General features: G+C 39.9%; 1 protein-coding gene across 2 annotated transcripts; it reads right to left on the reverse strand.

Moving 5' to 3' along the window:
- Positions 1-395: 395 nt before the first annotated feature.
- Positions 396-14788, reverse strand: ZCCHC8 (zinc finger CCHC-type containing 8). 2 transcript variants are annotated; one of them, XM_086474050.1, is made up of 14 exons: positions 14602-14788; positions 13541-13583; positions 12842-12916; positions 12224-12329; positions 11390-11467; positions 10968-11071; positions 9167-9232; positions 7222-7285; positions 6613-6755; positions 5701-5843; positions 4814-4929; positions 3606-3689; positions 2670-2784; positions 396-1924 (listed from the first exon to the last, which is right to left on the reverse strand). In XM_086474050.1, exons 1-14 carry the CDS (start codon positions 14786-14788, stop codon positions 1110-1112), a joined length of 2139 nt encoding a protein of 712 aa, XP_086330176.1. In that variant the 3' UTR covers positions 396-1109. The 2 variants fall into 2 exon arrangements, with proteins under 2 accessions (XP_086330176.1, XP_009954886.2); XM_009956584.2 differs by lacking the exon at positions 14602-14788 and having other exon boundaries at positions 7222-7282.
- Positions 14789-15487: the final 699 nt, after the last annotated feature.

Below are 15487 nucleotides of genomic sequence, written 5' to 3' on the forward strand. Positions count from 1 at the left end.
TTCACCAGCTCCAGTGAACACTGTTAAGTCCATCTAGCGCTCCCTCTGTTGGCAACGCAAATAACATACAGTCATTTCACCCACAGGTCCCTCTGAAGACAATTAAGAGAAGGGGGAAAAAAAAAGCGTTAGAACAACGTATCAGCAGAATTATAACACTTCCAAGCTCTCAGAAGTGGGAAATTATTCTGATTATGAACACGCAATGGTATGGTAAGGTTCTATTTAAGTAGCTAAAACCATTTTAACAGCTTCTTCATTATGAAAACCTGAACTTCCAATAGTTGCGACCCTTCCTAAAATATTTAACTTTATTCATCCTCATTTTAATCAGCTTGGTTTTTTAAATTATCTTCAGCAGCTAATTTTCAAAAATGAGCAGTTTGATGGTTTAGGACTCCAATTAAAATATCTTTATAGAAAAGCTCATTTATTAAACCTCTGTACACAACAATGAACATGTATGTACAGCAAGTTTACAGGAAGGATGATGTTACAAAAGATACAGTGCTAATTAAAACTGACCCACATAAATAATTTATAAAAATACTTGAAATGGTGAAAATAATGCTGGTAGATCCCCGATTATTTTCATCCAATTGCCAGGATTTTGATGTGGGAAATCTCAACGTTAGGCCTTTTTAAAAACATTCTGAATATATTAAACTTATCTACAGGATAATTAGCAAAATGTATAAAGTATAGATTATTGTACAAAGGACAGATTAAAAAAATCACCAATCCACCTGAAACTCAAGGACAATATAAAACTTAGCCAAAGTAACGAACAGCAAACCACAAACTCCTCTTTTTAGAGTTTCATGTATTGGCAAGTAAACTGCTCTTAACAAACCAACAGTCCTGTTATTCCTTAGTGGAAGGATGCAATCTGAGAAAATTCTTCTCTATTTTCTGTCCGCATTGGTGGGCCTGGTCAACGCGGAAGCCCTGCACTGACTTTAGTTCCAAGGAAGAACGGGACAGACCTGTATTTGTCAAGATTTCCTCCTTCCCACAAAAGGATGAGGAAGGTTATCCGAGTTCATAAATTCGTAGGAGGAAAGAGAAGGAAGCAGGGATTTGGACTTAATAAAACAAAGGAAGACCAGTTAAGACGAAGTCTTTTTCTTTTGCTGGTTTCTTGGGGAATTTTTTAACACGCTTCTTATTCGTAGATAAACACCTGTTGATTCTGCCATATTTTCAAATTCAAATGGTGTTATGCCTGCAGCAAACTTGCTCATATCGGGAACGAGACTGGAGTTCTTTGCAGATGATTCAATGCTTGTGACCACTTTAATACCACCTGTATTTTCCCCATCGTTAGGGTTACGGTCAGGAGCAGGCATGGTGTTATCCAACAAGCCTTCAGAATCTGTATTATCAGGATTTTCCTTTAAGTGAAGTAAACCATCTCCTGGATTAGGACTAGTTATAGAAGGTTCATTTTCTGATGCCTGTTCACCCATGTCGGAAAACCTAGTTTCCACTGTAATCACCTTGTCAGATGACCTTACATCTGCAATAAGATCTACTTCGTTCCGAGATGGTGATGAGGTAACAGAATTTCCAGTTAAAGGTGTATCAACAGGAATATCAGAGTCACTGTTTGTGCTTTCTGCCTGCTCTAGTGCTGCCCAGATTAATCGCTGCTGTTCCTCTAGCTCTTCCAAGGTCAGGGTATCCTCATCCATGACCGAGTCCACTATTTTTGGCTGAGGAATATCACTGGAAGGATTCACTGGTGGAGCAGTCCTAGGAAGAGGAGGGCGGGTGGATGTCAGAGGTTGAGGCAGTGTAGGATTTAGTGGAGGTGTTCCTCGTGGTAGGGGAGGAGGAGTTGACATCGATGGACGTCCAGGAGGCAGCGGAGGTTGGAACTGAAAACTGTTAGGAGTCTGAGATCTTTGTGATGCTTCCAGATCTAGAAACAGATTGAAAGACATCTATTAGAATCTGAAACCTGACCAGGACAAGATTCAAACTGCCAACATTCTGATTAAGCAGACTTATGTCTTCTCATCCTTGGTTTTCAGTTGAAATAGAACAAACTTTTTGAAGGTTTTAATATCCACTGAAACTATGTTTTGGGAGATTTTCAACGCGGATAGCCATTCAAGGACAAAAATTAAAACCAGACAAAATACTCCTGAAGGTATTGAAAACAAACTTACTCCAACACTGAGACACACTGAAGGATTTCCTCACAGAAAATCCAAAAGAAAAGACAGAAGTTTCTCTAGCTATTCTAACATTTAACAACACTAAGTCTTCCTGAAAGTCTGACTCATTTTTAAGAAGTTGTGAGCTTGTAACTTCCTACATTATTTGACCCAAATTTTTAAGGATTTGGAGGTCTTTAGGATACTCCTGAAGTAAAGAGATCGGAATTTGTAATGCAGTATTCCCACTGCTCTGAGCACACTTGAAACTTCCTGCTTGTTATTGGAAGACGGGACAAACACAGCAACAGAGGCCTCTGATTGTAGAGAGGCCCAAATGCAACTACCGTAGGACACTGCTGGCACATGTTCGCAGTTACATTAATTACCACCTGAACAAACCCTAACACATTGGCTTCTCTTTATGAACACTGACATTTCAATTCAGAACAAGTTATTCTGAAAATAAAAATTGAAACTAGGAAAAAAACTGCAGAATAACTATACCAGAATCTACGTCCATGTCATCTGCTGGTACCTCCAAATTGTCTTCTTTCGGTCGTTTTGAATGATGAGACCTTGACTGAGATGCAGCCCTTTTATTGCTAGATTTTGGACTTGGCTGAAGAGAAATTATCCAGGAAAAAAAAAGAAATTAGTATTAAATGTACAAGATAACATTTCCAGCTCTAAGAACATATTGAAAGCTATTTCATAATTATACAATCATTTGGCAACCCAGTGTGTAACCTAGACACTGCAGTTTGAGAGATTTAATGCAAGTGAACAGCACTGTAATCTTGTTCAGGTTCAAGTGGCAAAAGACATCTGCATTCCTAACACAGGATCGCAACTGAGTTTCCAGCTGGACACCTAGGTCTTATGAGACCATCACAACTCAAGTACTGCACATCCCTTCCCGAGAGGCTTAGAATTTACTGGTTAATTCCATACAGCATTACACTTTGGGACTAAGAGCAGAGCACACATCTTCCATCCTTACCTGGAAGTATACTGCAGTAGATAACACCAGGCTAGAGCTATGTTAGAGACAACTTGAGAATGATACCAGACAGGACTACCATGTTGTCTCAAGTCACTGTAATAAGATTATTGGAAATCATGACTACAGCAGGTAAGCTTTTCAGTTATTAGGGAAGTCTGAAACTAAGACCATTTTTAGGCCATAAAAGTTTATAGCAACCTTTTTTCACAACTGTTTATAAAATATTGGGATCTGCAACAGAGTTTGTTCTAAACATGAAGGTCCTTTTTGTTAGCACAGATAAGACAAGCATGAGCATTTCACAGCTGGTAATGTCAGTAAGAAAGTCTATCCCCTTGTGCAAAAAAAAAAAAAGATATAAACAAGAGATCATCATTGGCCACACTAACTACAGAACAACTTTTTTTTTTTTTTAAATAATAATGAGATATATTCACCACATGAAAATTAGAAAGGTAGTTAGCAAAAACATCCTTCTGTTGAGATGGCTGCATGGGGATGGAACCAAATATCTGCCATTCCTACAGAAAAAAAAAAAAGAAAAAAGAAAAATGTTGTGTATGGTTGGTTAATAACACAACAGTAAAACTTCAGAGAACCACTGAGAGATTAGTGAGCCAAGGTGAATTCCAGTTCTCATCAAAAGCCTCATTTATCAGAGTAAACAGATCTTTAGTAGGAACTTCTGGCAAACCAAAGTCCTTTCACCTGTGAACACAAACTGCCAATGCAATGCACTACCACTGGGTAGGAGGAATAATTAAAAAAAAAAAAAAATCATCATCTTTACAAAAGGTCTCATTAACTATTTCATAGCAACTACTCTTCAACATTTGTAACACAACTACAAACTTCCCCTTGAAACTGTTCAGATGAAAAAGGCTTAATTTGAAAAACTGTTAATTTTTAGTGAAAACTGAAAAAAAAACTTGGGGACTGAACTTTGGTTAAGAATACTGAATGAAAAACACATTTGGAGGCCACTAAATGGGCAAACATAAAACTGTAAAAGAAAACACACAAGTGCTTCTTTCTAACGCACAGGCATCAGCATCGGTGACGATGTTCACTACTAACAGCAGGTTAAAATGCGTTTGAAAATAAAAGTCCAGCAGCAGCCGCCCAGGAGATTCCTTGTGCACTCTGGGCTTAAGAGGGCACCCTCTACGTGAGTCTTCTGCTAGTTCTAGCTGTTACAGAGCTTCCCAGAGGTTGTGCAATGGTCCGTTGTAGCTTTCTGTGGTTGAAACTGTATTTACAATAACACCCACAGTAATTCTCATATTCCAAGAACATTCAGAAAACGTAGATGTACGGAAGGAACAGGCTTTCACGTGTGAAGTTTCGTGTTAAAAAAAAATAATAAAAACCCCCAACTATGCTTCTAGGCTCCTGGTGGTCTCATAACAGAAACAATCACCACAGAAGCCCTGTCAGACCCTACTCACAAGAGCTGTCACAGACATCAGATAGATGGATGTCATGTCAATTACCTCAACAGCCCCCAGCCCCAAACAAGGTGCTGGAAAAAATAAGAGCCTGTTGAAAGAAAACTGTCAGATACAGAACACAAAACGTTAAACTTCACTAAAAGCAATTAATGTTGCTCAGCATGTTGTTTAGAAGGCAGAGGACAGCCACTTACATCTGGGATCCCACTTGGAGTGGATATATTAAAGCCTGGATAGTTTATCAACTTAGAGACATCGTAAGTGATGCGTCTTTGTCGGCAAGATCCTTCATCTTCTGTTCCACCATCATCTATAATGAAATACAATTATTATTGAGGCCAATTAAGAGCATTACTGAAAAAATCCACAGGATTTAAGAACAGGGTTTTAGTGTCTGGATCTTAAGTATTGATAGAAGGCTTTGTAATCCACAAAGGCAGTAACAGTGACCAAATCTATCAGATACATGCATGAAGCTTCCTCAGGAAGCTAACTGGGTATTCACAATAAAACTCCTCTTCATGTACCATTACCAGCCTCAGAATTTGGCATCAGGACTGCTCTCCAAGATGCAACACAAATGTTGCTCATTTACCAGTTAGAAGCTGGGAAATTACTCGGTAAGTTGGGTTTCAAGCAATGTATTCTTTGCTTGCTGGTGGTGTTCTTACTCTTACAAGAGTAAGTTATTGAACTTTAGAAAGTATGTTGGTTTCTTTCATAAAACATAAGAAAAGGGAAGCCTGTTAAAAAAAAGAGGAATTTGACAATAGGCTGTTTGCCAGTCTCACACAGGAACTCCATGTTCCAATAGCAAGGCTTGATTAGAGGGAAATCACACTGACAGAGTCTTCATCTATGCAATCCACTCACTGAAGTTTTTTCATTGTTGCATTACAGCTAGATAAAAGGGGAGTATTTTTACACGATTTTAGGAAAGAAAACTTCATTTACAACTTTCTCACTCTTCCACAAGGAAGATGAAGGTTAACAAACTAGGCACTTTATTGTGCCCTGAATAGGGTGCAGCCAGCAACCAGCCTGCATACCGAAAACTGCATTCCCACAGCACATTCCTCACCTTTTCCATCATAAAGTGCAAGCCCCGAGTGCTCCATTTCAGCCTCCTTGAGCCAACCTGGGGGATAACCCAGCTGACGCATGCGATATATAAATGGAGGAAGACTCTTATCTGTGACACCAAGTGCATCTTGAAGTTCCCCACTAAGTTAAGAAAACAAAGAGAAAACAGGATGTCCTCCAGTAAAACCGAGTGTTGACAAAAGGAAGTTATGAGCATTTTGTTCAATTTTAAAAACTGTCAAGTTAAAATAACTTAAGCTTCAGATCACACTATGTTGCCTGTCAATCCCAGATACAAGAATTTTGGGTCAAAACCAGAACTGATGTTAAAGATTATTTTTAACTCTTTCATTTCTCATATGCTTAAACATTTTACGAGAATGAATTCTATGCGGAGAACAACTCACAACTTGTTACTTCTGATTCATGGCATTAACTGTAGCTTTCATGACAGGAAGGGTGGAATTTAATGCAACACTAAATTTACTAGTGATTTCTTTGGAGACTTCTACAGCCATATTAGGATTTTTAAAAACATTTTGAGTAGAGAGGAGAGGAAGGGACATTCAAAGCTCAAATTTTTCAGAATTTTGCATGCATTTTTAGTTTATTAGGAACATAATATATTGGCAATTCGAGCAGCCAACGAGTAACATTTACCTCTCTATGTTAGGGAAAGTACCATGGGAAAGGGTGGGACTATTAAGCTAGCAATGAGTTTTCATTTGAAAAACCTGTGCAATTTATTAAACAAAGTTTTATTTAGCAAACAATTTCGAACATCATACATCCATAGTTAAGAGCAGCAGATGGACTTAACAGAACTCTGGAAAGTAACATCTGGCACTCTGAAGGCAGAAAAGGTATTCCAGAAAAGTAGTGCAACAGCTAGTGGAAGGAAAAGAGATACCTAATTACTCCTGGTTTAAATTTTCCAAACCTCTCTTCTACTTCTTCTGCATGATAACGCTGCTGAAAATTCTGATTGCTCGCTTCACCACAAGCTTCCATGAATTCCTTTCTCTTCTCACTTATACGAGCAGCATTTCGTGGCTTAAAGATAATACAATTGGGAAGTTTAGATTTGGACAACTTACAATTTACGCACTTCTTCACCCAACATAAAACTGGTGCTCCTTGCCCTCAGCATGCTTAATCATTTATCACATGGCCATGTGACAGAACTGCAGTTGTAACCAAAACTACAGAGCAAAAACCCAGGAGTATTTGCATTGGATCTAGCGGAGCTCTAAAACAGGAGGAAAGACCGTTCAAACTGAAAAGCGTCCCTCCATGAATTAAAGGAGACATTCAAACCATTACGCTACAAAATTGATTTACGTTCTGATTTAGTATGTTAGAATTTGTAAGTATGAACAGTGTAATCTCATCAACAGAGAAGAGTAACAATTCATAAATCCTGACCCCAAGGCACCTAAATATTGTTTTTAAATGGTGCAGCTGCACTGAAACATCCAGCGGAGAGCAGCGGTCTTTGGAATACTGATGTAGCCTTTACCTTTGGACAGTCTTTCATTTGATGGTCTTCAGAGCCACAATTGAAACAATGCGGTTTTGGCCTGCTTAAAAAATGCACAAGAAATTAAGTCTGAAAATCATTTTGCAACGTTAAATGCACTTAACTACTTTAAATTTTGTTAGATTTTTAGACTTAGAAAGAAAAAAATGTAAGCGTTGCTTGCTCATTTCCTATACCATCTTCTGCTTCTCTTAAATTGACTGCTTAATGTCAATCTTCAAAATAGAGTAACAGAATATTGTTTATTTCACAGTCCTAAGGAGAACAAAAGAAGTGAGAAAAACACAGCCATGGCATTGGGGGCGGGGGAGAATACACGACAGTACATAGAGAGGAAAGAAAGAAGGAGGAGAACCAAAATTACAGTGGAAAAGGAGAATTCCAGGCAGAAATGGAGCAGGAATAGAACAGTCATAGAATAATTCAGGCTGAATCTCAGGAGATCTCTAATGCAGTCCCATAATCAAAGCTACGAGATTAGACCAAGCTGCTCAGGGCTTTATCCAGCTGGGTTTTGAGTATCTCTCAGGATGGAGATTGCATAACCTTTCTGGGCAACCTGATCCAATACTTTACTGTCCTAAAGTTGGAAAAGCTTTTCCTTGTATAATGCTGCAGATGAGGAACATTCACTGAAGGATTTCTGCTTCTGATTAGATATGTAAACATGTGCTTTTGTAGTGCCAATAAATGAAAACAAACATACTGAAGCTTATGCTATGTCCAGAGGAAGGAAAATGAAGTTGTTAATACTTTTAACTCTAGAGTACAGATAAGGAACCTCTCCATTTAATATATCTGTAGTACATTAATACCTCTATTTCTCTTTTTATGCTTGTATTATCAGAGATCTGATCCTTTTTACAATACTGAGAATCAATTACCAGTAGAACCAAGTAGGAGAGCACAACTACTTCTTTGGAAAGTCCCGGTCCACAGTTTGAACAAGTTATGCATCTTGCGAAACTGTGCACTGAAAACCTGGAATGGAACTGCAGCTGGCTTCAAGTTTAATTGTCCTTGTAAATCCATACCATGGAAACAAACATTTTCAACTTTACAGGAGGAGAAATACCGCTTTCTTACAAGATTTTAGAGAAAGATTTCTTTTCTGAACATTCATTTTTACCAAATTAGGATGGAACCAGAAGTGGAGACAAAAGGGTAACACAAGAATGAATGTGCAGGGTAAGCCCTACACACACACACACCCCCCCCCACACACACACACACTCTCCAACCTCTTGAAGTGTCAAATAAGATAAAGTGAAGGGTGTCTTCTGCCTCATGTTTACACAGTATTCAAACAAAAACCTCCTGCAGGGATCCAAGTATTTTATCATTATCCCAGACCATGAGCACAACCCTTTAATTCCTATTCAGATGGTAGTATTTCTAATCAAACCAGTTTAACTCTGCATGCCCTTTTATGTTTGAAATTCCCACTAAAAGATTGCCTGGTCTTCATTGCATCCGAAATCAGTGATTCCAGAAGCTATGAAGACCACAAGCTGTTAGCTGGAAACTCGAATCACTTTACTTCTTACCTCCCATAAAAGCTATAAAATCAACTCTAAGATCAGTCTGTCTTAAGAGTCTATAAAATAAGTCAGGCAGGAGTTGTTCTACAAAACAGCAAGAACGATGATAGTACACCAGTGCAAGGATGACAAAGCAATCACTAAAAAGGCAAGCAACAGAAAAACTGAGCATAAACTTCAGAAAGTTTTTACACATTGATTTTAGGCTGTTCCTAAAGAAAGTCAGTCAACAAGAGAGACCCACTGACTGCAAGGCTCAGCAGGTTTACTTAATTCAAGCTCATTGCTCAAGTATGTTCAAGGGTTTAGTATAACTGGGGAATAATCACAGTGTACATCTGAACTTTTCAGCTCAAAACTTTATATTTAAGAATAATACAAACCTTTTTGGTTTTACTTGTATTTCTTGTCCATCTAGGGAGAGAATCTGGCTGAAAACTTGCTGATATCTTTAGATTTCAATAAGGAACTGCTACTGGATGAAGCAAAATTTCAGTCTTGTTTAAAATACCAGTGAAAAGCTAACCGTGCTTTGAATAGAATACTGACTCTTCTGAATAAAGTTACAAATGGGTTCTTGATGTGAAGTCCATAGTACAAACTCTATCTACTATAAACTGTTTGCTAAGATAGGCTTATGTCGTTTCCTCCTACCCAATTTCTACCCAATAATGAATTTCGTTCTTTATCAGCACTTGCTAAAACTACAATCCTCTTGTTTATAGGCAGAAGTTTCAAGCTAACAATTCTGGTATGCTTCACTGCAATCTTATTAATTACATATTTTGGTAGAGTTTCAAAAACATAACTCACTTAAGCAGGTGGAAATCATACTACTTGTGTTTGCTTTTGGACTGCAACGTGTCAGCCGCTCTGCTCATTTGCCTAAAAACGTATACAAAGCCAACAGGGCCACAAGCAAACCAGCATGGTAAGGACTGAGAGGTTCAGTAGAGTTCAGAAGCACAGAAGTTTCCAGAATCTAAGAGTTGCTTTTAAAAAGAAGAGCAGATGCTAGATGCCAATCGAACTGATGCGTTAATTGAATGAGTACTTCAGTACCTGACACACCATTTCACTCAGAAGTAAGTGCTATCTTAGGCTTAATGTCATCTATGGGAGTGCTGAAGAAAGATGCAGTAATTAGATTTAAAGAACAGTACCAAAACTAAACTGGCAGACATGAAAGTTTAGCCACACTTAACCTGGCATTTTAGGAGAAATTCCCCTGTCAGGCATCTACCTCCTCCATGTAGAGGCTGCGAGATGGTACAAGTGTCATTTGGAGAACAGGATTGACTTAATGCATTAGAACAGAGGCAGCTTTCCAAATGCAAAGTTACAGCACAGTGCATACACAGTCAAAGGCAGGCACAAAAAAAACCCAAGTTAGCCAGCTTGTAAATTTGCAATTTTCATTCAGATACAAGTAATTTTTTAACATTAGTAATTTACTTTCATCACAAGCTTGATAACTAGATACTAGAGAAATGAACTGGGAAACTGGTTCTTGTTCTGACTCTTTCTAGGGCAGAAGCACTACTGGAAAACTGAGGAGATGAGATTACTTGAGAAATTTCTTGTGCAATTTCTTTTTATCATCGAGGACTACAACAGTAAAAAACACTTTTTCCAGCATTTCCCTCAATCTCACCTTTCAAATACTGGCTTTAATAAACAGTAAAGAAGCAACTTTAAAATTGATGCAGATTAAGAGCATTCCATAACTAAATTTTACTAAAAGACTTTCCCTCTGGCTCCTGCATTTGGAAAAAAAACCTCCTTACAGATATTTGAGTTGGCCAAGCTCTTTTCTTCTCCCAAACAGCACATTTTATAGAGGGAGAATGCTTACTCGTACCTGGAATGAACTGTCATTCCAAACCTGATTACAGATGGGCCCAAGAAATTCTTAAAGTCACAAGATGTATTTATGGGGATAAGGCATCTCCTCTTTCCAAGCATAAGCCTTCCAAAAATCAGCACACCAATCACATCAAAATACTTATACGTCTTGAGTAAAAAAGCCATTAGTGACTCATTAAAACTTTTCACCTATAATGGCTGATACAGTTTTGATAGACATGTACAATCTACTGAACAGAATCTGAGTTCAATTTACCGACTGTCATTCTTTGGATTTGACAAACAGAAAAAACCCTCTTGTTTTAGTAAACAGGATACTTAGGTATTTCCCATCCTTCTGTCAGCTGTGGATTCTCATTTAATATAGGCTGTCCCAGTTTATCGAGACAAAAATTGGTAAAATACAGAACACTTCCTACAACCTGTAGAAAAAAAGTCAGAAAATTGTCAGAAATGTGTCAGTATTTAGGTCAGATTGGCAGCATTTCTATAAATTTACACTGCTTGAAATACTTCCAGTTTTTTTTTTCCCCCACTCTGTAAGAATTTACTAATAATACATGCCCACATCTGCAGAAATAAGTATTTTTTCCATTGATGTAGCCAAAACATGCTGAACTTAACTGCTATTACATTGATAAATGAAATTTAACAAGATCTTATTTTAATGGCAGTGTATATCAAATATGTAGAATGAAGAGTCAGACCTACCATTGAAGAGTACAGAGTCAAAAACTTACACTAAAAGCTTCTTTCATTTTTTTAACAGAAGTCGAACTTGCTGTTTTACAGTCCTCTTCCAAAAGAACACTGGAGGGCTGATAGGAAAAGTAAAAATGAAAATAATTAATTTGAAATAACATTAAATAGAAAAGCTCTAAAATTACTCAAGTATGTAAAAGGCACAGAACGTGGAATACAGCTTCTATTCCTTTGTGGAACATTAGTTAAACAGTAGGATGGAGATGTCTACGTTACTCATGCCGTTTTCCACAGTCCAAAGTATGACACAGGTCATTTCTGATGTTTTCTTTGAGGAGAACTACGCTGCGTAAGAACATCTTAATCTTATCTCAAAGGCTAAGAGAAAGATGGAGAGAAATGTGCCATTTCACCCTTTTATTCAAAGTGAATGCTAAAAAAGTGAATGTAAAGTATAACTCAAAATTCTAAACTAAGGGAAGAAAGGAGAAATTTCCAGATTCTGTTGTTCATCTGTGCTCTTATATACACTCAAAAGTTAGGCCAAATACCAGAAGAGGATACGTTAAATTTATACCTTACAATCTTTTCTTGATTATTTAAACCAACTTATTATTTTGCTTTTACACAAGTTTCACTAAGAACAATTTTGAAGAAGCATTTTCACTGGCAGAAAGGATATTTTCTTTGTCCTGGTCCTCTACTTTTGGAACAAAACAGTTACACAACATTTGTTTGATAGTTACTGGATTTGCAATTAAACAGGGAAAAAAATACATATCTAGAATTCAGCTCTTTAGCAGTGCAGTATTTCAATATTCCCTCTATAAAGACACAAGAAGCACCTAATAACAATTTGAGTTTTAAAGTACCTGTGGCTTAACATTGAAGTGCGTTTTTTCTTGTTCACCTCTCTTCTGCTCTTCGTATTTCTTAACTAAATTAAAAACAAAATCTTCAATTTCTTGGTGATACTGCCTGTAACAGAGTGAAGAAGCATATAGAAACAAAGACATGAGCAGGATTGAAATGCATGCCAGTTTTTTCTTCTTTTTTTTTTTTTTTAAGCAGTTATCATTTACTAAAGAACCTAGAAAAAGGGCCAGTCTGCTTCTTTCCAGCCCTCCTCCCAACCCCCATCAATATGAATGTAATCTATTATTACAGAGCACCCTTGTATTAGCGTGGCAAAAAATGAACTGAGAGGCAGGGAATATTTAATTTGTTATATTTACCCACAGCACTCATGAAACTGCTATTCAGACTCACCCCAACTGACGCTTCATTTCATGATAAAAACACAAATTACGAATGAAAGCAACAGACCTCCTGTTCTATTGCTTATTATCCTTTCTCCCCTTCAAGCCTGAACAAGTTTATATTACTGAATAAAACATACATCCATCTTTCGGGCAATCACTAACACCTGAACAAACAAACAGAACGGTCCCATTTCCTGTCAGGATTATTTTTTCTTGGAAAGTACTTACTTAGAAATCACATTGTTCATAAATAAGATCTGTAGAAGAGGTCCATCAAATTTGGAGCTGTCCACTGAAATTCCACTAGAACAGAACAGACACAGACAGCGGTTACTGTGCCAGTTTTACTGTAAATATTCCCTACCCGTTTTGTCACAGCAGAGCCTGTCGTCCACAGAGAGGGGAAGGTTTGGCCAACACAAAGTCTGTCATTTGAAGAACTTCCTATTCATTTAAACAGAAACCATCCTCTTTCAAGCAAAGCAGGTTGCCTGGCATGAGGTAGAAAGAAAAAACAGAAGAAAATTTCTGTAGTGTGATGTTCTAACTGCAGTAACCCGTTATAAAAGTCTTATAAATAAGATCTCTTTGTTATTCAACCATTTTAATGTACTTGTTTTCACTTCTGAACTTTACAAAAAGCTGTTTGCCCAACGGCCACGTAAGTTTCATAAACAGATAGATACACACAAATAAATCAAGTTACAGCAATACAAACCAAGTTCTTCATACCCAACCCTAAAAAGACTTTTTGAGAATGGTAACAGCATTTTAGAAGCCAAACATCTGGGCAGGGATGGGGACACAGAAACAAGGTTTCTAAAAGACGTGGCAGGCATGGTTACCCCAGGCAGCTGTTATCTCAGGCAAACTCTATTTCAAACATATACACGTCACATGAAAAGTTTTAAGGCAGTATTAACATACCTAGGACGAGTCAGAATATTCAGCTTCCTTTTAAGTTCCTGATGTTAATTTATCATTAAGGAACATTACTTGCTTCAGAAGACACAGACCCACACCTTAATTAGTTAAAGGATCAAAACAATCAAGAGAACACCTAACAAGAATTCCACATAATAAATAATGGGGTTTCAGACATTCCTTTTCACTACACAGAGGATTACTTACAAATCCACCTGTTGCTGAAAAAAATTAAATGTTCAAATGAAAAAAAAACCACCCTAAACCAAAAACATGAAAGAGGACTAGCTGTGACAATCCAAATAGTACAGTTCACTACATGCACTATGGCTGAATTGTCAGATTTATAGTATTTTATTTAAAAATACCTACAATCAACACAAACAAGAGTCAACAGTAAGACACACATACTTGTAAACAGAAAATAACTACAAAAACCATTTCAGATTCCACTCTGCTAAAGTAATGAACCCCAAAACCCTTAAGGGAGCCAGTCACAATTTAACAGTTTAAAATTATTCCTAGCTATGTTAAAAATGGATTTTCAAGGTGGACGCACAGCTGTGTATTTTCGCTAGAAAGTCAGCAAGGAGCCCGGCACCAAGCGTTTTTAACAGTCCTCCCAGCACTCGAGAACTCAAACGCCTCCTCGGCCAGCTGAACCGAAGCTGGCACGGACTCGGACGTTCTGGGGATAAGTTTTCAGAGAAAACTTCCTCTTAAACGGAGGCAAAACCCAGGAAAAACCAGCCACCGCACCGAGCCGTCGGCTCGCAGCGGCCCAAAGTGGAGAGCCGCCGGGGGGAGGCTGCCCCCTCCCCGCCAAGCTCGTTTCTCATCGTCCTTCTGGACGCGCCATGGCTCTGGCCTCCCCTCACAAAGCCACAGGGCGCGGCCTCACGCAGGACGCCGGGAGGCGGGAAAAGCCGGAGCCCCTCAAACCGGAGGCTGCTGGCAGCCCCAGCAGGGCAGGCGCCACGGCTGGCCCGGAAGGGAACCGGCGGCAGGAGCGGCGCAGCCCCTTCCCCCTCCCCGAGCAGGCCCTGCCTCTCCCGTTAGGATATTCTCCTCCCGGAGCCGCCGCACCGTCTCCTCGCGGTCCCGCAGCCGAGCGTACAGCTCCTCCAGCGCTTTCTCGGGTCTCTCCTCCTCCTCCTCCTCCAAGCTGAGGCGAGGCGGGGGCGGCGGCCCGTCCTCTTCCTCCAGCTGCTCGAAGAGCTCGCGGTCTCCGAAATCCACCTCGGCCGCCATCTTAAACTGCAGCAGGAAGGGAGGGGCCGGGGGGGGGGGGAGGGAAGCTGCCGAGCAGGGGCAAAGGGCAGGAGGCGCCGCTCGCCGCGGGAAGCGCCGGGCGGGCCCTGGCCCGGTGGCAGGGTGGAGGACCACAGCTCCCAGCATGCAGCGGCGGCAGCCCGCCATGGCGGCGCCCAGCCCGGGGCGCTGGGAGATGTAGGCCGCGCTCGGCGGGAGGGCGCGGGGCGCGCTGGGCTGTCGGCGGCGCACGGCCCGCCGGGAGCGGCGGTGCTGCGGGGGCGGGTGGCCTCGAAATGGGGGGCCGGCAGCTCTTGTCTGCAGGCTCTATCTGCTGCATCGCTCCACTTTTGCTGGTTTTGTGGGTTTTTTTCCCTTCCTCGGCAGCAGGGTGCAGGCTGAGTATTTCTAAGTTGGCTGGCTGCAGGAAGGCCCCATCCAAACAGCCCCCTGCCCTGGAAAGGAGCCCTGCTCCTGGTTAGGCACGGCCTCAAGCACTTAACACACTCCGATCCAGGCACTCTTCTAAGTCAGGCTTATACAACCTACTACAAAAAAGCTGACACACCTTCCCATACTTTCAAGCACTGAAGTATTACCAAAGGGCTCCCACACCCTACCTTTTGGTTTGGTTATCCCTCTCTACTAAAATTTGCAAGTATCAAGTGGACCAAAAAAACCCAACCAAACCCTTAGTTC

This window comes from Leptosomus discolor, chromosome 16, assembly GCF_034619465.1.
Source record: "Leptosomus discolor isolate bLepDis1 chromosome 16, bLepDis1.hap2, whole genome shotgun sequence".
Taxonomy (NCBI): domain Eukaryota; kingdom Metazoa; phylum Chordata; class Aves; order Leptosomiformes; family Leptosomidae; genus Leptosomus; species Leptosomus discolor.